We start from the raw sequence: 24,151 nt of genomic DNA on the forward strand, positions 1-24,151 counted from the left end.
GCTGTTCCTTCTCCAGGGATCTTCCTAACTCAGAGATGGAACCCAGGTCTCCTGCATTGCAGGCGGATTTTTTACCAGCTGTGTCACAATGGAAGCCCTTAGGTTTAGGATAAATTCCAAAAGGTGGGTCTGTGGGGCTAAAGGATGTGAAAATTTAGTTTTAATACTCTTGCTACATATTGTCTAACTGCTTGCCAGGTTATTTATATCTTTACCAACATTATGTAAGCAGGCTAATTATCTTACACGTGCAAATAGGAATTTAAGATATTAAATTGTATGTTTTTATTTGCATTTCTTACTTTTACATATCTTCATATTCTATTGGCCACCTATCCTGTCAGAACACAAAAATACAATAGATTACTGTCACTTACTTCCTTGGTTATGAGGTACATTGTGACCGTGATTATAAAAGTAGGTTTCATTCATTAAACGTGAAGTTCTCTGCAGGCAGAGTCCAGTCCGTGGTTGACAGGCATTGTCAATACCTCATTTAACTCTCAAAACAACTCTGTATGGTTATTCTCATTTTTCACATGAGATAAGCTACCCTTTGAAACATTGGGGAGAGTAGCCCCAAGTCACAGGGATGAGTTGAAACACGGGGATTTGGGCGGGGATCTCACACTCTGGTAACTAAGCACTTAGGGGGAGGAGGGAGACATAAGGTGCAAAAACAAAAACAAAACCAAATCCGGTTTCCACCCACTTACTATTCCTTTCTATAATTAAAAGGTTCTAAATTAAAACAGATGTGACTTCTCAGCTACCAGACACGCGTCTACCAACCGGTTTATGTCACTCCCAGCGTCGCAAGTGTCAGGGACCACTTGAAGAGCTTGGACGAGAGGCTGCTCAGCTCAGGGAGCTGAAGCTGACGGGCAACGTCTTTCCCCTTTGCAAAGGGAAACAGCCTGACAGGGGAAAACGGAGGGGGTACTAATCTTTTCAAATCTTCCAGGGCGAGAGCGGTCAGATTTTACCGCTAGTTCTTGGGACACGAAGGAAATGAAACTGGGAGACCGCACACAAGAACCGCAGCAGCCTTCAAAGCTTTAAAAAGACTGAGGCAGGACGCACGCGTAGTGCGCGCTTCCGGGCCACAGCGCGCGCGCGCGCGCACACACACACACACACACACACACACACACACACGCACGCACGCACACACACACTGCCCCCCCCCGCCCAATCACCACCACCACTGCTCCACCAGGAGCGCTCTGCGCAGGCGCGGGCGCAGGTTGCAGCGACAGCGACGGGCCTCAGCTGATGCCGTGGTGGTGCTGCCCCACCCCCACCCCGACCCCGCGGCGACCCAGCGCTGCAGACCCGTCGCGCCCGGCCCAGCACCCGGGACTGCGGACTCCGTGACCCTGCCCTCGGGCCTGTCCGAGCCGGAGCTGCTCGGGACTGCGCAGCACCCCGCGTGCCGGTGAGCGACCCGGGACGCGCAGCCCCCAGGTCCCCTTCACCAGCGGGGGCCGAGCGCGTGCCCCGGAAAGAGCCGAGCCGGAGGAGGAGGTGGCGGAGGGGAGGCTGCGGGGCAGAGAGGCGCTGCGGGCCGGGCGATGGAGGTGTGTCAGCTCCTCTTCCCCCGGCCCAGCCTTCTGCCAGGGGATTCCGGGCTTCGGTGCAAGCCCGGCGCACGGGGAAGATACCAGGCCCCCACGCCTTGAGCGGCCGGTAGCCCTTAGTTCTGCTCTTTTTCAGTATTGTCCGACTGCCTGTACTTCATCTTTAACCTTTTCAGAGTCGGCAGGCTTACGAAAGGCGCCGACTTCTTTCGTTTAGAAGCTCACGACTTATTTAAATTGGATGGAGTCCTGTACTTTTTCTCCCCTCTTCCATAATAAGCCTAAGATTCGTGTTGCTCTTAAGTAAATGAAGGGATTTTGATTTAAAAACAAATGTATTGAGCACAGGGGCCTAGTACCTCTTTATAAGTCTCCAAGAATAAAAGTGGTTAAACTTAGCAGCGCTTTGAGGAAAATCCAGTAGGGAGGGCAGGAATGGGCAGTACCTGACAAAGCCTGGCCCTTGTCCATTAACCTTGATGAAACAAACACCAGTCCCACGCCGACTCTAAGGCAGCTGTTACGTAAGGATAGAAAACAGACTCCGACTGAGAGCCTCTTGTTTTATTTTTTTGCCTTCTGTGTCTTTTCCCTTTAAGTCATTACAGTGGGAGGCACCCTATACCTCTGTTGTGTTAACTGAGATCCTAAAAGGGTGGGTTTGGCGCCCTGATCCCCGGTCATCTAGTATTCCACATAAGCCCAAGGTCAAAGTGTGTGGGGTCAGTGATGTTAATTCTCCCCTAACCACCTGTGACTGGCAAGTATTGGTTTGGCTTGCGTTAAATGTCTTTGAGCAAAATCCAGAGAAATATATGCGTTCTTAGAAGTCATAAGTTATTTATGTTTTTGAACTTAATGGGCAGTGTGTACATAAATTTATTTTTAATATTGAAAACAAGCATTTTATTCATCATTCTGTAATTTTAAGTTCGTCCATTAGTTTTTTAACCTGCTGTTTACCCTGTGTTTGAGTGACCCCAACACATGGATCGCATACAAGTTTTAAAAAGTAGACTTTTTTTCATAGAATAAGATAAGTTGAATTATTTTGAGGGTCAGTTTTTCTTATTAAAAACAATGAGCATTTTTTAAGACATGTTTTTTATATGAATGCCTTTAATAATCTGTTTTAGGAAATGACAGAAAATATATGGTCACGTTTAGAAACAGAAGTGGATTGTTTTTCAATTCTGCTTTTTCCCTTTGTTAATTTATTCTCAGAATATCAACAGATTAAAATATATGGCTTAAAAAATTTTTTTTAATACTAAAACTTGTGTGACTTCAACTTCAGTCTTCCTGCATTACTTACCTGTGGATGTTCTTTTGATATAGGTACTAGCACATCCTATTTTTATTTGTCTTTAAACTTTATTTAATTTCCCACCTGCATTTTTGATACTGTTACCCTAAAAATTTGAAATTAATGTTCTAAATTTTGCTGTTTTGTATTGGTGAATTATAGTCAATATTTTGGAATATTAATTTCTTAATTTTAACTTTCACCAACTGTTGAAAGAAAGAAAAAATCTGGAGGTTTGTTTTTTGTATTTTTTTGTTGTTGCAAATGTTTAAAGCTAGAAATGTGAGCATGAGAAAGATTGTGGATTTTGTCTATCACATAAGGGCATGAATTTTAAAAGGTTGAAAAATACTACTTTGACATTACCTGGTAATACCTAGCTGTAATCTGCCCAAAGGAACTTTTGCTTTGCTACTGTTTTAAAGGTAAAACGTGTTTTTGTTTTATTCTAAGAAGAGTGAAGCACATGTGTTTCTTTTCAGAGAACTCTTAAGAAAGTGTAGACTTCTGTCAAATTTTACTGTTGTTTGAAAGCCCTTTCTCATCACAAGTTTGATATGATATCATTTCATGATATTTTGTTAGAAAAGCATTTTTGGACTCTAGTAAATGGCTGCTTTATTTGAGACATTATTTTGATTGAATATAATTCCAACCCAAATAGTAGTTTGAATACTCCCTTGAAGGTTATTTTAATTAATTTGATGAATATAAATATCCTGTAATGTTTTTAAGTATACTTTTTTTAAACTGAAGTTTACTGTAAGATTTTTTTCTTTTTCTTAGACATGGGAAAGTCTTTTTCTCATTTGCCTTTACATTCAAATAAAGAAGATGGTTATGATGGCATTACATCAACTGAAAATATAAGGAATGGATTGGTTAATGGTGAAGTCCATAATGAAGATGGAAGAAGTGGAGATGTCTCTCAGTTTCCATATGTGGAATTTACAGGAAGAGATAGTGTCACTTGCCCCACTTGTCAAGGAACAGGAAGAATTCCTAGGGGTATGTGTTATTGCACTGTTTCTCCATTAAAGAATAATTTCAGGAATTTTCACAATTACTTTGAAACTCATGGGTCTAAGCACAACCGTTTATGTTTTAAAAGACAGAATTAAAGTTAAAACTTCCTATCAGTTATCTTCTGTCAAAAGGACACAAACCTAAAGATTTTAATTAGGGATCCTAAAGCAGTAATGAAAACCACCCTTCTACCTCCAATATTTTTTTCTTTCCCACCTGAAATTGTTGCAGATAAGCAGCATGTCTTGACTGTAAACTTTTAGTCCTATTTGGTATCGATAAAGATCAGGTCACAGTTGCTTTGCTATAGTGGGTGTTAGGATAAGTAATGTGGTGACCGAATATTTTTAATTTGTTGTTTAAAGAATAATAATAAGCTGGTCATGCGCTAATTAGTTCTTTTTTAAAGGAACTACATGAAGAGGGATGATACATGAAGATGAGCCATATAGGAAAAAAAGTCAATTTGTGCCTTGTCATAGGGGGAGTCAGTAGGGAGTAATCCTCATGTGCTGTTTGTAGGTTACTTTAGTAGCAATGGAAGTAAAGAGAAATAATTTTAAAAACCTTGTACTGTTCTCATTTACTGCTTGATTGAAGTCGATTTTTGACCCTGGAGAGAAGCTGAGGGAAGGGCCAGAATGACAATACCTTTGCAGAGGTAGTAGCTATTTGAGAATTAAAGGATTATTGTAGTTAAAGGTATTAATGCACCAGACTGGGGCCCTGGGGAGGGCTGAAGTCTCATTTTTGCAATCTAGATATATTTTCGAAGTATAGCCAGTAGGCACTTTTGGCTGTCTGGATGTGCATAGTAAGGTGTAAGGTGAAGGATGATCTTGAAGATGTTTTTGTCTGAGCAGCTGAAGGAATGGAGTAGCCACTTATTAACATAGAGAAAAGGTTTGAGTATATGTGTCAGCGGAGAGAGCAGGAGTTCAGTTTTAGATATATAAAACTGGAGATGCACTTTTGACATCTGAGTGGGTATGTTCAGTAAGAAGTTAGTTACTAACGGCCGGGAATTCAAATGCAAGGCCTAGCATGGAGTCATATCCGTGTAGAGATGATACTTAAAGCTGAATTCAATGAGAGCACCAAGGTTGTCAGTGAATAGGAAACAGAAGAGACTTTAGCACTGAACCTTGGAGCATTGCAACATTTTGAGGTCAGTGACATGAGAAAGAATTAGCAAAGGACACTAAAAACAGCAGCTAGAGCAGAAACAGGAAATCCCTTTGTCTGTGGTATCCTTGAAGATAAATGAGAAAAATGTACCCCTTGGTGGAGGAGAAGTCAGTCAACTATGTTAGATACTGCTGATCAGATAATGTGAGGACTTAGAACTGGCCTTGGGATTTGGTAATTTAGAGGCCAGAGACCTTTTAAAAAAGCAGTTTTGGTAGCAAAGGAATGCATAACGTGTGTAGAGTGGGATCAGGAGTGCATAGGAGGCGCAAAGTTATATAGTCAAAAAATAGCTTTTCTTTGAGTTTTGCTGTACAGGAGAGGAAAGAAAAGTGATAGCTAGAGGGGACTGTAAGGTCAGGAGAATTTTTTGAAGATGGAATTGATAATGTGTTTGTCCGCTGATGAGCCTGATCCGTAGAACACTGATAATGCAGGTGGCAAGGAGTATTACAGTGCACAAGCACAATGGGCCCCTCCAGAGGAGCACAGCCAGTTTACTCCCAGCAGGAGGAGGGGACGTAGAGTGCCTGGATGCACAAGCGGGTGGCTGGGTGGATGTGGTGGTGGCGGCAGCTTGGTGGCAATCCTTGCGTCTTTGCCACATCGTGAAGTGAGCGTAAGGACGGGAGAAGATATTGGCGGTTTGAAGAGAAAGTTGAAGTTACGAATTGTAGTTTGGGAGAGTCAGGTTGAGAGTATGAACTTGGGAAATATAGTGAAAGTGTTGGCATTATTAAAGGCCACTTGAAATTAGTGATCTAAAATGAGACTGTTTTTCTCTATCTACTTTTAGCTGTGTAGATACAGGCATAGTAGCTAAAGGGTTAGTTTTAATCAGTAGTCATTTAAACAGATGAATAGCACCAAATAGGATACGCGTACACACACATACACAGATACATATTTATATGTGAATATGGTAGGGGAAGTATGGATGAGGGGAGACTTGTGGAGGGGGCAGGGAGGTATAACAAAAGTACTATGGAAAGCTTTAAAAGAGAATTTGACTGTGGGGCTTTGATAGTTAATATGAAGAACCAAGTTTTCATAAGATTGGAAAATTGGCATTTAGAGGTCCATTTATTCATTAAGTTAAAGTGTTAGCCTCTCAGTCATGTTTGATGCTTTGGTGACCCCATGGACTGTAGCCTGCCAGAATCCTCTGTTCATGGAATTATCCAGGAAAGAATACTGGAGTGGATAGCCATTCCCTTCTCCAGGGGATCATCCCAAATCAGGGATTGAACCCAGGTCTCCTGCACTGAAGGCACATTCTTTACCATCTGATCCACCAACCCAAGAAAGAAATACTGAATTTTGAAGTAACTTAATACAGAGAGAGGTGTGACCTGAAAGAGTCCTTGCTGGAAGGGTATGTATACGTTTGGGTTCTTGAAGCCTGAGAGTTAATATATGTCAGTTTTGGTTTTCAAGGGGAATACTTTAAGAACCTTTGTAGTTACAGGGGTTTCAGTACACAGTGGTAACAATATGCTGCTTCTGCTCTCATTCAGATAACCCAATTGAAATCTTAATGGAAAACTGGGTGAAGGAAAGCCTGGTAAATTCAGATCTGAAAGCCTGGACTTTGTGATTTTTATCCCCCAATGGCAGAAAGAATTACTCTTTCTCATTCTTCATAGTATTTGAATAGCTAGAAATTCAGATATGAAAAAAAACACAGGGTCTGCTTTGGAACTCAGCTGCTACTGGATAATTTTTGAAGATTTTGAGAGAATTTAATAAAGGAATGAGATGAGAGCCAGATGGTATTGTATTCTTTCCAAACCAGACTTTGATGAGGAGCCATTATACTTTTAATTAATCATGTTAATACATTTCTAAATCTAATTCTTTTAGGACAAGAAAACCAGCTGGTGGCATTGATTCCATACAGTGATCAGAGATTAAGGCCAAGAAGAACGTAAGTAATCATAAGAAAATGGCAATTAAAAAATATATTTTTCTTTTCAAATATGTATAAATAGGTATTTTAGTTAAAACTATTAAAAGGAAAAATAGTATCAGGTTAAGTTACGCCATTATATCCGTTATGTCATTAGAAAATAAAAATGATTCCTGATTGCGTAAGTCCTTAGAAGCAGTGTAGTATCTAAATCTTCTTAAATCTGTTAAAACAGATAGACCTTAAAGAGCAATTAGGTCTCAGTTACACAGAGACAACATTTTCATCAAAAATGGGTGTTAAGGTATTCCCACTAACTTCAGAATAAATATGGTTGTTCATACCATGACAACATAAGGACCCAAAAGTGCTTGGCAGCTTTGTGGAAGTTGTGATGAAACGCAAAAGGAGAGTTCCTAAGAGCCCTTGGACAAAGTAAATACTTTATCCCAAGAGAAGAAGCCCTCACTCAGAAGACTTCCAGTAAATTTCCTCTGAGAATATTCTGTTAACATAGAAAATCTAAAAACTCTTTAACTTGGAGAGAACGCACAAAAGTCCACAGAGATACACAGAGAGGCCTTGAGAAAATCTAAAGGAACTGGGCCATCCTAAGTCCTCAAAGACCTTAAGGAAACTCAACATAAACTACAAAAAGGAAGATACAGCCTAAGGAAAAAAATTACTGACAGTAGAATCCAGGTTGTATAGAACAAGAATAGTGATAAAAGAAGAGGTTCAGATAGTCTATAAACGATACAGATAGTCTCAAAACTATAGAAGTGGATATACATAGAGACCATCTAATACTTTGTGTAACAACAGAGCATGGAGTCCTTGAAGAGTGAAGCTATGAAAGCAATCCTGGCCCATCCTCCCCACACAAAATGGCAACTTCTCTTAAAAGTACAAAAATGTATCTAATTTAAATAGGATCATTAAAAAAAACACCAGATTACAATCAAGCATCATACAGAAGTTCAGTTCAGTCGCTCAGTCGTGTCCAACTCTTTGCGACTCCATGAACCGCAGCATGCCAGGCTTCCCTGTCCATCACCAACTCCTGGAGTCTACCCAAACCCATGTCCATGAAGTCAGTGATGCCATCCAACTATCTCATCCTCTGTTGTCCCCTTCTCCTGCTGCCTTCAATCTTTCCCAACATCAGGGTCTTTTCAAATGAGTCAGCTCTTCGCATCAGGTGGCCAAAATACTGGAGTTTCAGCTTCAACATCAGTCCTTCCAATGAACACCCAGGACCGATTTCCCTTAGGATGGACTGGTTGGATCTCCTTGCAGTCCAAGGGACTCTCAAGAGTCCTCAACACCACAGTTCAAAAGCATCAGTTCTTCTGTGCTCAGTCCTCTTTATAGTCCAAGTCTCACATCCATACATGACCACTGGAAAAACCATAGCCTTGACTAGATGGACCTTTGTTGATAAAGTAATGTCTCTGCTTTTTAATATGCTGTCTAGGTTGATCAGAACTTGCCTTCGAAGGAGTAAGCATCTTTCAATTTCATGGCTGCAATCACTATCTGATTGCAGATAAAATAAAGTCAGCCTCTGTTTCCACTGTTTCCCCATCTATTTGCCATGAAGTGATGGGACTGGATGCCATGATCTTAGTTTTCTGAATGTTGAGCTTTAAGCCAACTTTTTCACTCTCCTCTTGCACTTTCATCAAGAGGCTCTTTAGTTCTTCTTCACTTTCTGCCATTAGTTCTTCTTCACTTTCTGCCATAAGAGTGGTGTCATCTGCATATCTGAGGTTATTGCTATTTCTCCCAGCAATCTTGATTCCAGCTTGTGCTTCATCCAGCCCAATGTTTCTCATGATGTACTCTGCATGTAAGTTAAATAAGCAGGGTGACAGCCTTGACGTACTCCTTTTCCTATTTGGAACCAATCTGTTTTTCCATGTCCAGTTCTAACCATTCCTTCCTGACCTGCATACAGGTAGTAAAACTTATAAAAGAAAAACTGATAAAAATACTAACAGATGATAAAGCATTATCAGAAAAGCAGATGAGAACTTTAACTTAATACTTCCCGTGTTCTGAAAGAGATTAAGGAAACTATAGAAACTATGACACTAAAACAGAAAAGTCAAAAGTTGAGGAGCTCAGAAATACAGTGACTAAACAATAGAAGGATATGAAAAGAGAGTCTACAGGGCCCTGGAAAGAATTAGAGAAAAATAATTCTGGCGATGAAGACAAACAGAACACAGGACAAAGAGATACCTTGGAAAGTGCACTTAGAAGACAGAGCAGATACAAAGGACCAAGTGAAAACATTCACCCATGTGTGCACACACAGAAACAAAAATTAATGAAAAGTATTTGAGAGAAAATGGTACAGAACACAAGCCAAGGAGATCAAGCATAAATGTAACTGGAGTTCTTGAAGAATATCAAAGGAGGCAAACTGAAGAAAGAGAAAATGCTTAACTCAAGATCACTTCCTTGAAATAAAACAAGACATGAATCTACACACTGAAAAGACATACCATAATTTTGGAAATAACCAATCTTGGTGAAATTACTGGACTTCAAAGGTAATAACAAAAAACTCAATAGTCCCTTTGAATGCCCAAGCAAAGGATTGATTAATTTATAAGAGATAGAAAATCAGATTGGCATGTTCCTTCTTGACCACAATGCTTTAAACAGATAAGCAGTAAAACAGCATGCCAAGTCTTCATGGAAAGAAAAATGCAACTAGGACTTATACACAGTCAGTCTGACCCTTTATTATATAACTTCTAGATAGTTAAGAATGTCAAGAAATTAGAGTTAATTTCTTAATAACCTGAGAGTGGAGCAGCTTTCCTAACTGGTTTAGAATCCAGTAATAGAAGAATTTGGCAATAAGGAGTTCATGATCTGAGCCACAGTCAGCTCCCAGTCTTGTTTTTGCTAACTCTATAAAGCTTCTCCATCTTTGGCTGCAAAGAATATAATCAATCTGATTTAGGTGTTGACCATCTGGTGATGTCCATGTGTAGAATCTTCTCTTGTGTTGTTGGAAGAGGGTGTTTGCTATGACCAGTGTGTGCTCTTGGCAAAACTCTATTAGCCTTTGCCCTGCTTCATTCCATATTCCAAGGCCAAATTTGCCTGTTACTCCAGGTGTTTCTTGACTTCCTATTTTTGCATTCCAGTCCCCTATAATGAAAAAGACATCTTTTGGGGGTGTTAGTTCTAAAAGGTCTTGTAGGTCATAGAACCGTTCAACTTCAGCTTCTTCAGCGTTACTGGTTGGGCATAGATTTGGATTACTGTGATGTTTGCAGATGGTGATTGCAGCCATGAAATTAAAAGACGCTTACTCCTTGGAAAGAAAGTTATGACCAACCTAGATAGCATATTCAAAAGCAGAGACATTACTTTGCCAACAAAGGCCCGTCTAGTCAAGGCTATGGTTTTTCCTGTGGTCATGTATGGATGTGAGAGTTGGACTGTGAAGAAAGCTGAGTGCCAAAGAATTGATGCTTTTGAACTATTGTGTTGGAGAAGACTCTTGAGAGTTCCTTGGACTGCAAGGAGATCCAACCAGTCCATTCTAAAGGACATCGGTCCTGGGTGTTCTTTGGAAGGAATGATACTAAAGCTGAAACTCCAGTACTTTGGCCACCTCATGCAAAGAGTTGACTCATTGGAAAAGACTCTGATGCTGGGAGGGATTGGGGGCAGGAGGAGAAGGGGACGACAGAGGATGAGATGGCTGGATGGTATCACCGACTCGATGAACATGAGTTTGAGTGAACTCCTGGAGTTAGTGAAGGACAGGGAGGCCTGGCGTGCTTCAATTCATGGGGTCGCAAAGAGTCGGACACGACTGAGTGACTGAACCGAACTCTACTGAATAGAAGAACAGATTAATAAATTTGGATAAAATATAAAAAGTTAATAAAAGTGTAGGTTAACTTTTAAAAGATGAAAGCAAAAACAAGATGCAGATCAAGTCAGGGTACAAATAGCAAACTAAGAAGTGGTATTTGCAAATTATTATTAAAGGTCCAATATCCTTACTCTAGAGTTTCACAGTTTGAGAAGAAAAAGGCTAACCATACAAAAAGTAAGATCTGTAAATATCCAGTTCGCAAGGAAGAAAAGCAAGTATCTTTTAAACATATGAAAAGATGTTAAGTCTCACTCATAGGAGAAATGCAAATTGGAACAATATTGAGGTACCATTTCTTGTGTATCAGATGAGCAGAAGTCCAAAATTTTGAGTGTTATTTCGTTGGCAATACTGTGTGAAAACAAGCACACTTGTGCCTTACTACTGAAGGGGAAATTTGGACTTATCTGTCAAAATTACATACACATTTACCTTTTGGCTCAGGAATTCTACTTTGAAAAATTTATTCTAAGGATTACTGTCAAATACAGTGAATAGCATTTGCACATGTTATTCACGGTGCCAATATTTATTTTACCAAAAACTAGAAATAATGTAAATGGCCACTAGTGAGGGACTAGTAGAAGTTACCCTGTATCTATATGATAAAATGGAATGAGGAAGAACTGTATTTTACTATAGCATGATATCCAAAGCACATTTTTTTTTTGAAAACACACACATGCATGCATAAGGAGAGAGAGACAATAGAATGATAAACTATAGACTAACAAAACTGATTACCTTCAGAGTTTGGGACAGAGCTTTGAAGAGGAAGCAGGTAAGCAAATTAGGTATTTGTGTGTACATGTATATATTTCTGTTGTTTAGACTTTAGATCATGTCCTTTTTTTAATATCACTTAAAAGATTGTATTAAAAGTAAAAAAAATAGCAGTTCCTAAAAATTGAAATAAACTGAAACAATTGATTCTAACTGCATATCTGGTTGATAAAATAACCACAGATTTTCACACACATGTGAAAATTCCACTTCAGTAAATTCGTCAGGGAGTCTTGAAATGTATATATTTATAAAGCTCTGCAGTTTGATTCTAATGAGTAGCCTGCTTTGGGATCACCACGGTAAATGTTCTATCTATAATAAGCCTGAAATTTTAGTCTCCAAAAAGATAAATACGTCTTTTAAGAAGAATATTGTAATGCTTAACAGATTCAAACCTACTCTATTCAATACTTTTATAATGTAAAAAGATGGTTAAAAAGAAAAAAATCATACATCTTTTCCTACTGGTATAATAGGGAAAAAATTGAAAATGAAAATGTCTTCTCTGAATGTTTCATTATGTAATTTTTGATGCATGCATGTTTAAATATCTCACTTTCCTTTTTTTTTTTTCCAGAAAACTGTATGTGATGGCTTCTGTGTTTGTCTGTCTGCTCCTTTCTGGACTGGCTGTGTTTTTCCTTTTCCCTCGTTCTATTGACGTGAAATACATTGGCATCAAATCAGCATATGTTAGTTATGATGTTCAAAAACGCACAATATATTTAAATATTACGGTAAGAACATGTTTATATTAATATTTGACTTCCTTCCTTTATTTTAAAAAATTTTTTGTTGCGAGGTATTTGCTTTAGAGTATTGTGCTTGTTTCTGCCATACATCAACATGAAGATGTCATTCCTTTATCATGTTAAGCAACACCTTTGTCCTTATTGAGAGAACATGAAAGGTAACAAAGATGTATTGACCTTTTCTATCATCTTTGATTCTGCTGAAAATGGCAAATTCTGTGTATTCAGAATCCTTAACATTTGAAGTTGCCTTTGATAGGGTAAAATAAAATAATTGCTGGGAGAAAAGTTTTTACAGTCTGTTTACTTTTCAACATTAGACTCTCAGTTGCTCCTAGCAAGATGTTAATATAGTTGATTGAATAGGTGTTATACATGTTACATTTTCGTGTCCTTGTGTTTTGTGAAACACAATTTTTGCCATCTTTAACAGACCATTCCTTTGTTTTCAAAGGCAGTGAACAAGTGATTGATTTCTCTTGTAAATTAGTATGTGTGAAAATGTTTGTTTCTCAGGACAATAGTTTTTAGGATTCTGCAGCCTTTCACACCTGAAAACAAGCAAACAAAAGCCTCAGAGAAGGTCTTGTACCTGTTCTACATTTATGTAAGCATGGTTTGCAAATCACTGTATTATTAATGAGGAAGATACATTGCTTCTGGCTTTAAGGTACATCTATGTGGCAATGATTTATTTGGAAGGGTAATATCAGACTTCATTCGTTTTCCTTGAAGAGTTGTTTGGTGTGCTAGAGGTTGAGGTAGATGCACCTGTGTTGCTGGAGGGGGGTTGAGAGACACAGGGACTGAAAAGGAAATGTGTGTTGGGTAGAATTACTCCTTAATTACAGGAAAAAAAGAACTCACATGGATTCATTTATCCTTCTTCTTTTTAAAAAAGAAACTTGAATTAGCTATACTCTGTCAACTATTTCCATACCATTTACATTATATTCACAACTATGTATGTAGCATTTACACTATTTTAGATATTAGAAGTAATTTAGAGATGTTGTGTGGAGGATGTGCATAAGTTATATGCAAATATACACCATTTTATATCAGAGACTTGAGCATCTGCAGATTTTGGTATGATGGAACCTTGAGTGGATGGGATAGTTGATCCTGAAACTAATACCCCATGGATACCAAGAGATGACTAAACATACATGTGCTAACTATGTATATAAGCATTTCCATGCATATATTTACACATAATACATTTTAAAATGGAATTATATATAAAGGGTACACACATATATGTGAGTGTATATACATGCATGTTTTCACTTAATTGATCTCACTGCATTTACCCATATTATGTGGTTGTATATAGTCTTTTACATGGCCATATTACAATTTTTACTCAACCTTCTTAATAGTTGCTTAGTTTTGATATTATAAATATTTATTCCAAAAACATCTTTGTGCTTAAACTTTGTGCTTCTATTTCAGGTTATTTTTTAAGGATAAATTCCTGAAAGTAAATTTGCAGTTAAAGATCATAAGTTTAAGGCCTTTGATAATAAATCATCATTATTTAAAAGCCATGACTGCAGTCCCTTGCTTATAAATTAAATGGATTCTCAGTGTTTTCAGCAGTAAAATTTTTTATTTTTCATACTAAACTATTTTGTCCTGTCTTATTTTTTGTTGTCTCTCTTGATGTTTATCTTTGTGTTATCTTTTTAACTACCAGTTTATCTTTCTGTAATTCTTACAAGTATTTTTGTTTCCAGCCTGTTTTGCATCATCTTTGTGTTATCTTTTTAACTACCAATTTATCTTTCTGTAATTCTTATAAGTATTTTTGTTTCCAGCCTGTTTTGCATCATTGACCCTTTTAATATTCTAATGAAAAGTATGGACACCTCATCAGAAAAAATGTGTACCAGTATTAAATAGAACTCCAAAATTTTCCTGGATCCCGTTCCTTGGTCTATATCAGAGGGTCCATTGACCTTAAATTTACAATTTTTTACTGTAGTGTCTAGAAATAAATGGAGAAGGATATGGCAGCCCACTCCAGTATTCTTGCCTGGAGAATCCCAGGGACAGAGGAGCTTGGTGGGCTGACGTCTACGGGGTTGCACAAAGTCAGACATAACTGAAGTGACTTAGCAGCAGCAGCAGCTAGAAATAAAATGATACTGGTATTAAGAGCCAAGTAGGTGAAGATGTTTATATATTTAGAGAAAGGTTATTTCTACTATTTTATAGAATTTTAAAACATATCTCTACATTTAACAAAATGAATGCATAAACATGATCATAAAATTGCTGGTTGCTAGCACATTCTTTTTTTTTTTCCATCATTTTTATTCTAAGACCATTTTCTATCTTGTCACGTATCCCATGTTGCCTCATTCCATATCTTTCTCCATATTCATATTAACTTATAAACTCACATGTTCAGTTTTTCTTAAATCATTTAGTTCTAAAAATAATATTTTGTACATACTTTTATGCATCTTGGTTTTCTTAGTTGTTAATACTTCGCAGGAATCACTCCTGATTTTCTGCTTAGAGTTCATTCATTCTTTTTAATGGCTGCATATTATTCCATGTAATGACATAATATTATTTTTCAAGCATTCTACTTTATGTTGGACATTCACTTTATTTTCAAGATTTGTGTTTTGTTTTGTTTTTTGCCACTACAAATAACACTGTCATTAACATCCTAATGTTTTTGTTTCTGTGGAATAATTGCTCAGATGTAGAATTGCTAGGTCAAAGGATAATACATAATTTAAATTTCAATGAATATTGCTGTAATCCTTCATGTATTTTCCAGGAATGCAAAAATACACCCTTTGGTCCATATCCCTGCCAGAAATAGAATCTGTCATTTTCTATAACTTTTACTAGTTTAATGGATATAAAGCAGTATCCACTTTTATTTAAATCAGCCTTTCTCTGACGATAAATAAATTTGACAAATAGTGTTTCTTGGCCATTTATATTTATATTTATACTCTTATGATTTCTTTACTCATATCCTTTGCTCTTATTTTTTTTAACAGGAGGCTTTATGTCTTTTTTTCTACTTTGTAAGGCCTCGTAGTATAGGTGATAACCATTACTATCTGCCTTACAAATACTTCTTCAAGATTTCTTATTTAATGTTTTGTGATTTTGTTTATGATTTCTTTTGTTAGTACTATTTTAGATGTTTCGTTATTTCCCAGTTTAACAGTTTTTCTTTTCATTGACTGTTTTCTAAAGTAATTTGAAACCGTTGTTTAAGTTCGAATTGCGGAAGTTCAGCCCAGCTGTTAATCAAGTGTGGAAATGATGCAACTGTATTTCTTTTCATCAAGTCTTGAATCTGTCCCAATTCCTCTTAAAAGTGACCTGTTGGAAAGCTCTACTCATGTATAAGATAAAATACCAGTTTTTTAAAAAATAGTTTAAAGTTTTGCTTAACATTTTAAAAGGTTGTCTTTGTATTCAGTAGAATCAGAAATAACTTAGCCCGTGAAAACATGTACATATTAACATTTAGAAAAATTTGGATGGAACTTTAGAGTTACTTTTATTGAAAAATAAAAAAGTAATTTTCCTTGGGGACATGGGCACTGGCAGCACTAGCCCTGAGAGGCATAGCATGTTGGCATAAGTCCTCTTGGAGGAGATAGCCATTAGCCCCACCATAGAGCCTGTGTGTGGAGTCACTTAGTTGCATCTGACTCTTTGTGACCCCATGGACTGTAGACTGCCAGGCTTCTCTGTCCATGAGATTTCCCAGGCAAGAATACTGGAGTGGGTTGCCATTCCCTTCTCCAGGGGTTCTTCTACACTCTGGGATTAAACTTGGGTCTCCGGCACTGCAGGCAGATTCTTTACCATCTGAGCCACCAGCCCTACCATAGCGCCTGCAGACTCCAGGACTGGGCTGCTCAGGCCAAACAACTAACAGGAAGGGAGCACAGCTCCACCCATCAGCAGAAAATTAGATTTAGGGAGCAAGGTCCTGAAAATTATATTTAGTGAGCACGGCCCTGCCCACCTGAGCAAGACCTAGCTTTCCCCACGGCCAGTGCTTCCCATCAGGATGCCTGCACAAGGCTCTTATTCTCATCCATCAGAGAGCAGACAGAAGAAGCAAGAACTACAGTCCCATGGCCTCAAGAATGAAAACTAGAATCACAGAAAACTAACCAAAATGATCACATGGATCATACTCTTGTGTAAATCAATGAAGCTATGAGCCATGCCATGCAGGGCCACCCAAGGTGAATGGGCCATGGTGGAAAGCGCTGATAAAACGTGGTCCACTGGAGAAGGGAATGGCAAACCACTTCAATGTTCTTGCCTTGAGAAACCCATGAAGAGTATGAAAAGACAAAAAGATATGACACCAGAAGATGAGCTCCCCAGGTTGATGTGTCCAATATACTACTGGGGAAGAGTATAGAAATAGTTTCAGAAAGAATGAGGAGGCTGAGCCAAAGCAGAAATAACATCCAGTTGTATATGTGTCTGCTGGTGAAAGTAAAGTCCAGTGCTGTAAAGATCAATATTGCATAGGAACCTGGGAAGTTAGGTCCATAAATCAAGGTAAATTGGAAGTAGTCAGGCAGTAGATAGCAAGAGTGAACATCGATATTTTAGGAACCAGTGATCAAAAATGGAAATGGGCAAATTTAATTCAGATGACCATTATATCTACTACTGTGGGCAGGAATCCCTTAGAAGAAATGGAGTAACTGTCATAGTCAACAAAAGAGTCCAAAATGCTGTACTTGGGTGCAGTCTCAAAAACCACAGAATGGTCTCTATTCCTTTCCAAGGCAAACCATTCAGCATCACAGCAATTCAAATCTATGTCCCAAAACACTAATGCTGAAGAAGCTGAAGTTTAACAGTTCTATGAAGACCTACAAGGCTTAGAACAAACACCAAAACCAGATGTCCTTTTCATCATAGGGGATTGGAATGCAAAAGTAGGAAGTCAAGAGACACCTGGAGTAACAGGCAAGTTTGGCCTTGGAGTACAAAATGAAGCAGGGCAAAAGCTAACCCACTTTCACCAAGAGAATGCACTGGTCATAGCAAATACCTCTTCCAACAATGCAAGAGGTGACTCTTACACGTGAGCATCACCAGATGGTCAGTACAAAAATCAGATTGATTATATTCTTTGCAGCCAAAGATGGAGATGCTCTATACAATCCACTAAAACAAGACCTGGAACTGACTGTGGCTGGGATCATGAGCTCCTTATTGTAAAATTCAGACTCAAGAAAGGAGGGAAAACCACTAGGCCATTCACGTATGACCTAAATCAAATTCCTTACATTTATACAGGGGAAGTTACAAATAGATTCAAGGGATTAGATCTGATAGAGTACCTGAAGAACTATGAACAGAGGTTCATAACACTGTATAGGAGGCAGTGACCAAAACCATTCCCCAAAAAGATGAAAGAAGGCAAAATGGTTGTCTGAGGGGTTCTTACAAATAGGTGAGACAAGAAGAGAAGCAAGAGGCAAAGAAGAAAGGGAAGGATATACCCAACTGAATATTGAGTTCCAGAGAATAGCACAGAGAGATAAGAAAACCTTCTTAAGTGAACAGTGCAAAGAAATAGAAGAAAGTGTGGAATGGGAAAGACTAGAGATTTCTTCAAGAAAAGTGAAGATACCAAGGGAACATTTCATACAAATATGGGCACAATAAACAATAGAAATGGCAGGGACCTAACAAAAGCAGAAGAGATTAAGAGGTAGCAAGAATACATAGCAGAACTATACAAAAAGGTCTTAATAAACTGGATAACCAATATGTTGTGGTTATCCAAATGTAAAGTATGGGTTTAGAAAAGGCAGAGGAACAAGAGGTCAAATTGCAGATATCCATTGGATCATAGAAAAAGTGAGGATATTCCAGAAAAACATCTACTTTTGCTTCATTGACCACTCTAAAGCCTTTGTGTAGGTCACAACAGACTGTGGGAAATTCTTAAAGAAACAGGAATACCAGACCACTTTACCTGCCTGATGAGAAACCTGTATGAAGATGAAGAAGCAACAGTTAGAACTGGACATGCAACAATGGACTGGTCAAAATGGGGAAAGGAGTACATCAAGGCTGTATATTGTCACCCTGCTTATTTAACTTACATGCAGAGTACAGCATATGAAATGCTGAGCTGGATGAATCCCAAGCTGGAATTAAGGTTGCCAGGAGAAATATCAAAAACCTCAGATGTTACCAGACTTATGGCGGAAAGCAGAGGACTTAAAAGAACTTATTGATGAAGGTGAAAGAGGAGAGTGAAAAAGCTTACTTAAAACTCAACATTCAAAAAAACTAAAGATCACGGCCTCTGGTCCCATCACTTCCTGGCAAATAGATGGGGGAATAAATGGAAAAGATGGCAGATTTTATTTTCCTGAGCTCCAAAATCACTGCAGACAGTGACTGCAGCCATGAAATTAAGACACTTGTTCCTTGGAAGAAAAGCTATGACAGACCAAGATAGCATATTAAAAAGCAGACACATCATTTTGCCAACAAATGTCCGTAGAGTCAAAACTATGGTTTTTCCAGTAGTCATGTATGGATGTGAGAGTTGGACCATAAAGAAGGCTGAGCGCTGAAGAATTAGTGCTTTCAAACTGTGGTACTACAGAAGACTCTTAAGAGTCCCTTGAACAGCAAAGAGATCAAACCAGTCAATCCTAAAGGGAATCAACTGAGAATATTCATTGGAAGGACTGATGCTGAAGCTCCAGTACTTTGGTCACCTGATGCCAAGAGCTGACTCATTGGAAAAAACCCTGATTCTGGAAAAGGTTGATGGCAAGAGGAGAAAGGGCCACAGAGGATGAGATGGTAAATGGCATCACTGACTCAACAGACATGAGTTTGAGCAAACTCTAGAAGATAGTGAAGGACAGGGAAGCCTGGCATACTGCAGTCTATGGGGTTGCGATTAGTTGGACAGAACTTAGCAACTGAACAACTTTTATTGACTTTTTGCTAAGGCCACAAATGCGTTTTATAACACTGATTTTTCTATGTTCTGGTACTATACATTTCCTGGGCCTACTCTTTAAAAGTGTATGTTCATTGCATGCGTTTTATATACATAGCACTCATGCAAAACCCAAATAATTGGTTCAATGAATGTTCTTTGATGTTTTGGGGGATAATTTACTTCCTCCTGGTAAATGAAGCATAGCCACAGCTGGAGTCATTTTCTCTATTTATTTTGAATACTTCTGTATTATGCCTATTCTAAGATAACTTGCACATTTTCTACCTCCTTTCTTTTTCAGAATACACTAAATATAACGAACAATAACTATTATTCTGTTGAAGTTGAAAACATCACTGCACAAGTTCAGTTTTCAAAAACAGTTATTGGAAAGGCACGCTTAAACAATATAACCAGTATTGGTCCACTGGATATGAAACAAGTAAGCTTCATTCAGAAAATACTTTGGAGGAGTATGCATCTCAACTTTGTATATAATATTAACTTTCAGGAGATGGGGGTTTTCCTAAAAAATTAAACTTTGAAATGTATCCCATACATATGTAAAAGAAAGTCATAGAATCAAACCCATAAAAAGAGAGATTTCCAAACTCTTTAAGTTATGAAATCTGTCTGAAATATTTGATATTTTGAGACTATTCTCTGTTGGTTTATTTTCATTTTTTGCCTTTCAGATTGATTATACAGTACCTACTGTCATAGCAGAGGAAATGAGTTATATGTTGTAAGTTCTGATTTTTAATTATTTTCTCTCATTAAATTATAAGGAATAAGTGTGGGTATGTGTGAATATATAGGGCTTTCCTGATAGCTCAGTTGGTAAAGAATCCGCCTGCAATCCAGGAAGCCCCAATTCGATTCCTGGGTCAAGAAGATTCACTGAAGAAGGGATAGGCTACCGACGCCAGTATTTTGGGGCTTTCCTTGCAGCTCAGCTGGTAAAGAATCTGCCTGCAATGCGGGAGACCTGGGTTCGATCGTTGGGTTGGAAAGATCCCCTGGAGAAGGGAAAGGCTACCCACTCCAGTTTCTGGCCTTGAGAATCCCATATACAGTCCATGGGGTCATGGGGTCACAAAGAGTCAGACATACATGTGTGAATATATATATTTAATGAATGGTGGTGGTGGTGGTTTAGTCGTTAAGTCGTATCCAACTCTTGCGACCCCATGGATTATAGCCTGCCAGGCTCCTCTGTCCATAGGATTCTCCAGGCAAGAATACTGGAGTGGGTTGCCATTTCCTTCTCCAGGGGATCTTCCTGACCAAGGAATTGAACCCAGATCTCCTGTATGGTAGGCAGATTCTTTACCAACTGAGCTACAAGGGAAGCCCATTTAATGAATATATATGTTTAATTTTCCATCATTTTAGCAGAGACAAGACCACATTTTTAGAATATTCCTTCTGACTTTTGATCATCTCCATCCTCTCTTTTCAAAATGTGTCACATTAACATACATATACCTGTACACATAGTTTTTCTTTTCACAGTTAGGATCATGTCACTTTTTATTTACTATGTTATAAAATCATATTCTCATATTTTGTAATTTTTTTGTTTTTGTATAGGAGGACCACAAATGCTAATGATGTTTAATATTCTATTCTGGTTTGAAGTTGTGAAACTTGTAAATTAGGTCCAAATGATTATTAACTCTTGTTAAGTAAAAATCTGTGATAATTTTTTATCCTCTTTTGATATCAGCCTGATACAGAATTTCTGAGTGGGTAATAATCTGGTTACTAAAATTTCAAAAGGTGAAAAAAAGTAGAAGTAGTTAGTAGACAACTCTACAGCTGCTGTAGTATGAAAGCATAGAAAAAGAAGCCATGAAAATGTTAATCATTTGAGATATAGAAAATGCTCCACCACTTAATGGCTATTTATTTTATCTTCTTAATAGTATTTGTATTGGCTTTAACATAGGAAGAGGAATTGTGATTAAACTATTTTATTAATAAATGTATAATGTCATAGTTTGTGTGTATTTACATTGCTTTTTTCTTTAACAGTGATTTCTGTACACTGATAACCATCAAAGTACATAACATAGTGCTCATGATGCAGTGAGTATGAATTTTTTTGAAAGAATTTCTTTGTTTCAACTATGGATGTGTAACATTAGCATAGAGTATACACATCTTTATAAATGCTGTCTCATTTGTATTTTAAGCCTTACATGAGTGCAGTGAGGTGAAGTAAATAGTTACCCACTTTACACATGAGGAAATGGGAGCTCAGAGAATTAGTGAAGGACGACATGGCTGCTAAATAATGAATCTGGACCTTCCAAGAACTCAGGAAAACAGTAGAAGTTGATACAGAGAGAAGGATGAGCTCAACAGCCAATTCCTTGCTCCCTGTGGTAAAGGCAGGAACAGTAGTGATGAGAAATAATGTTATTGGTTTGCAAGTTGGGTGTTTCCCTAAGCCATGAAAACATTGTAGGTTATAGGTTGGGTCTTTAGGCCGTTAGCTAACACCTGATTAACCCTTTTCCTCTGATGAGAGAACTGTGTGATTATTTTTAAGAGTGCAATGAACTAAAGATATTTTTAGCCAAAGATAGGTGTTTTGAAAAAAATTACATTTTTTTGTATATAATTATTTGGATAGGGCTTGCTCAGCCAGCATTCCTGTTATCTACTGGGGAAATACTCCCTAAGAGACCCATGTCTACAACATTAAATTATCATTAATAAATAACCTCTCCCTGAAAAGAATTTTAATATATAAAGTGTTCCCACTTTAAAAAGATTTTTTTTATATATTAACTATTCCGTGCTTCTCTCCATTTATTTTATTTTCAGAGTTACTGTAACGACAACTTACTTTGGACATTCAGAACAGATATCCCAGGAAAGGTACCAGTATGTTGATTGTGGAAGAAACACCACATATCATTTGGGGCAATCTGAATATCTAAATGTACTTCAGCCACAACAATGAAAACTCAGAGAAAAAAAATACCTATTGATATTTTCCAAACTTTGAAGGATGAGGTACTTTGTGATAGGAGATCTTAAATTGAGCAACCTAAAGTTTACACTTCTGTTTTAAGAGTACATCTAAGAATATGTGGACTTGTAGTTTATTACAACTCTCCGCTCTGTGTTTGTGATATTTGTACCAGGATCTTTTATTTGAACCTAAATTTACTGATTGATGTTCTTCGCTCGTTTCCCAAAGGGGAAAACTAAGACTTCTCATTCAGAATAACAGATACTTATTTAAAATTCACAGCTCTAATCACTACTGAAAACATAATTTTGGTGATGAACATAATTTGAGAAACTTTATTTCTAAATGTTTTTATAGAAAATTACCGAGGGCCTATTACTGATGAAGACATTTAAAGAATACCTTTTCTTTTTTCCTGTTTTATAAACTCCCATTGCTACTTGGTAGTGTTTAAACTATATGCTATTTTAGCTTTTAGCTAAATATTTTTACTTTTTCATTTTGAAATTCCACTCATTTGCATGGTTTTGTCAGTGTTATTTCAAGCTAGTGTTTGCATAACACTTATAAACCAAAATAATGTTTGCAAAATTCTGTACCTGAAAAATTTGTCTTTCCATGTTATAGTTGTGTGAAACTTTTGTGTAATATTCAAATATAGCCATTTAATGTACAGTATTGTAAATAAATTATGCATGGATTCTAAATAGTTGTAATAAATGTTAAAGTGGTACAGATTTAAAATCTAGTAAGTTGCTCATAAAAATTAAAAACACAGGAAAATGAAATTCAGAAACCTCTAGAATGTGAATATGTTTCCAAATACATATTTGATCAGGTATAACATAGATTTGAAACAAAATATTTTGGTGATCCACTTTTTTTTAATGTTGCTTTTCATACTAAAGAATTATGAAGATACTTTTCACAACTGTTAGGTACTCAGATCATCAACTTTATGAATGTTTTAGAGGTGAAATTATTACTTTGGTAAAATTATCCAGGAAATCCTGTTATAAATTATGGTGGCTATAGCAAAATAAAACCTATACTATACTTTTTTAAAATTTAATTACTTTGCACATTGTGGATATCAGGCTTCTAGGAGTTATATTTTTTAAGTTTTCTCCTTTTGGTTTGGATTTTGTTTCAAGTTTTTCTGAAGTGTAAATTATTTTACTATTTTATATTTTTAATACCATTTTGCATTTGGGCTTTTGGCCTTTTCACTTCCCAAGTTCAGAGTACCTTTTAAATACATGCTACTGAGCATAGGGGCTGACTGTTGATACCAAAAACAGTCATTGGCTTGAGATTAATTTCCTTCAGTTCCTTAGTGAAAATCAGGTTTCCCCTCTCTCTACCCCAAAAGTGCCTAACATAGGTCTGAAACATTCTTATTTATAAGTCTGACTCTCTCAACTCTAAAACGTGAGCTTTATTTAATTATAAATAATTAGAGCTAATGAAGCCCTCCTTTCTGCCTTTAAACCTACTCAGGTTTCCCCTTAGCTTTCATATCCTTTTTCCTAAGTTTTCCTCAATGAACCATTTTAATGATGAAATGTACTATCTTCTTTTTTTGTTTTTAACTACTTAGTCTCCCGTTAATCCATTGCTAACTCATCTTTCCTTACTATTAAACTAAAATCACCCCTTTAAATTAATTACGGATTTTGTGGTCCAACCCAATCTTTAATATTTTTTTCTGCCATGTTTT

The 24,151-nt window shown here is 37.4% G+C and overlaps 1 protein-coding gene across 1 annotated transcript; it reads left to right on the forward strand.

The window, feature by feature from the left end:
* The first annotated feature begins 1,327 nt into the window (after positions 1-1,327).
* Positions 1,328-23,413, forward strand: TMEM106B (transmembrane protein 106B). Its single transcript, XM_068973139.1, has 8 exons — positions 1,328-1,438; positions 3,673-3,894; positions 6,964-7,027; positions 12,283-12,442; positions 19,747-19,887; positions 20,141-20,190; positions 21,483-21,536; positions 22,281-23,413. Exons 2-8 carry the CDS (start codon positions 3,675-3,677, stop codon positions 22,417-22,419), a joined length of 828 nt encoding a protein of 275 aa, XP_068829240.1. The 5' UTR covers positions 1,328-1,438; positions 3,673-3,674; the 3' UTR covers positions 22,420-23,413.
* The last annotated feature ends 738 nt before the right edge of the window (positions 23,414-24,151 follow it).

This window comes from Capricornis sumatraensis, chromosome 5 (genome assembly GCF_032405125.1).
Source record: "Capricornis sumatraensis isolate serow.1 chromosome 5, serow.2, whole genome shotgun sequence".
NCBI classification, from domain to species: Eukaryota; Metazoa; Chordata; class Mammalia; order Artiodactyla; family Bovidae; genus Capricornis; species Capricornis sumatraensis.

Coding starts and splice junctions, on each gene's coding strand:
- TMEM106B (XM_068973139.1), top strand. CDS start 3,675: ATGGGAAAGTCTTTTTCTCATTTGCCTTTACATTCAAATAAAGAAGAT. Junction 19,888..20,140: donor GTCCACTGGATATGAAACAA/GTAAGCTTCATT, acceptor TTTGCCTTTCAG/ATTGATTATACAGTACCTAC. Junction 21,537..22,280: donor AACATAGTGCTCATGATGCA/GTGAGTATGAAT, acceptor TTTTATTTTCAG/AGTTACTGTAACGACAACTT.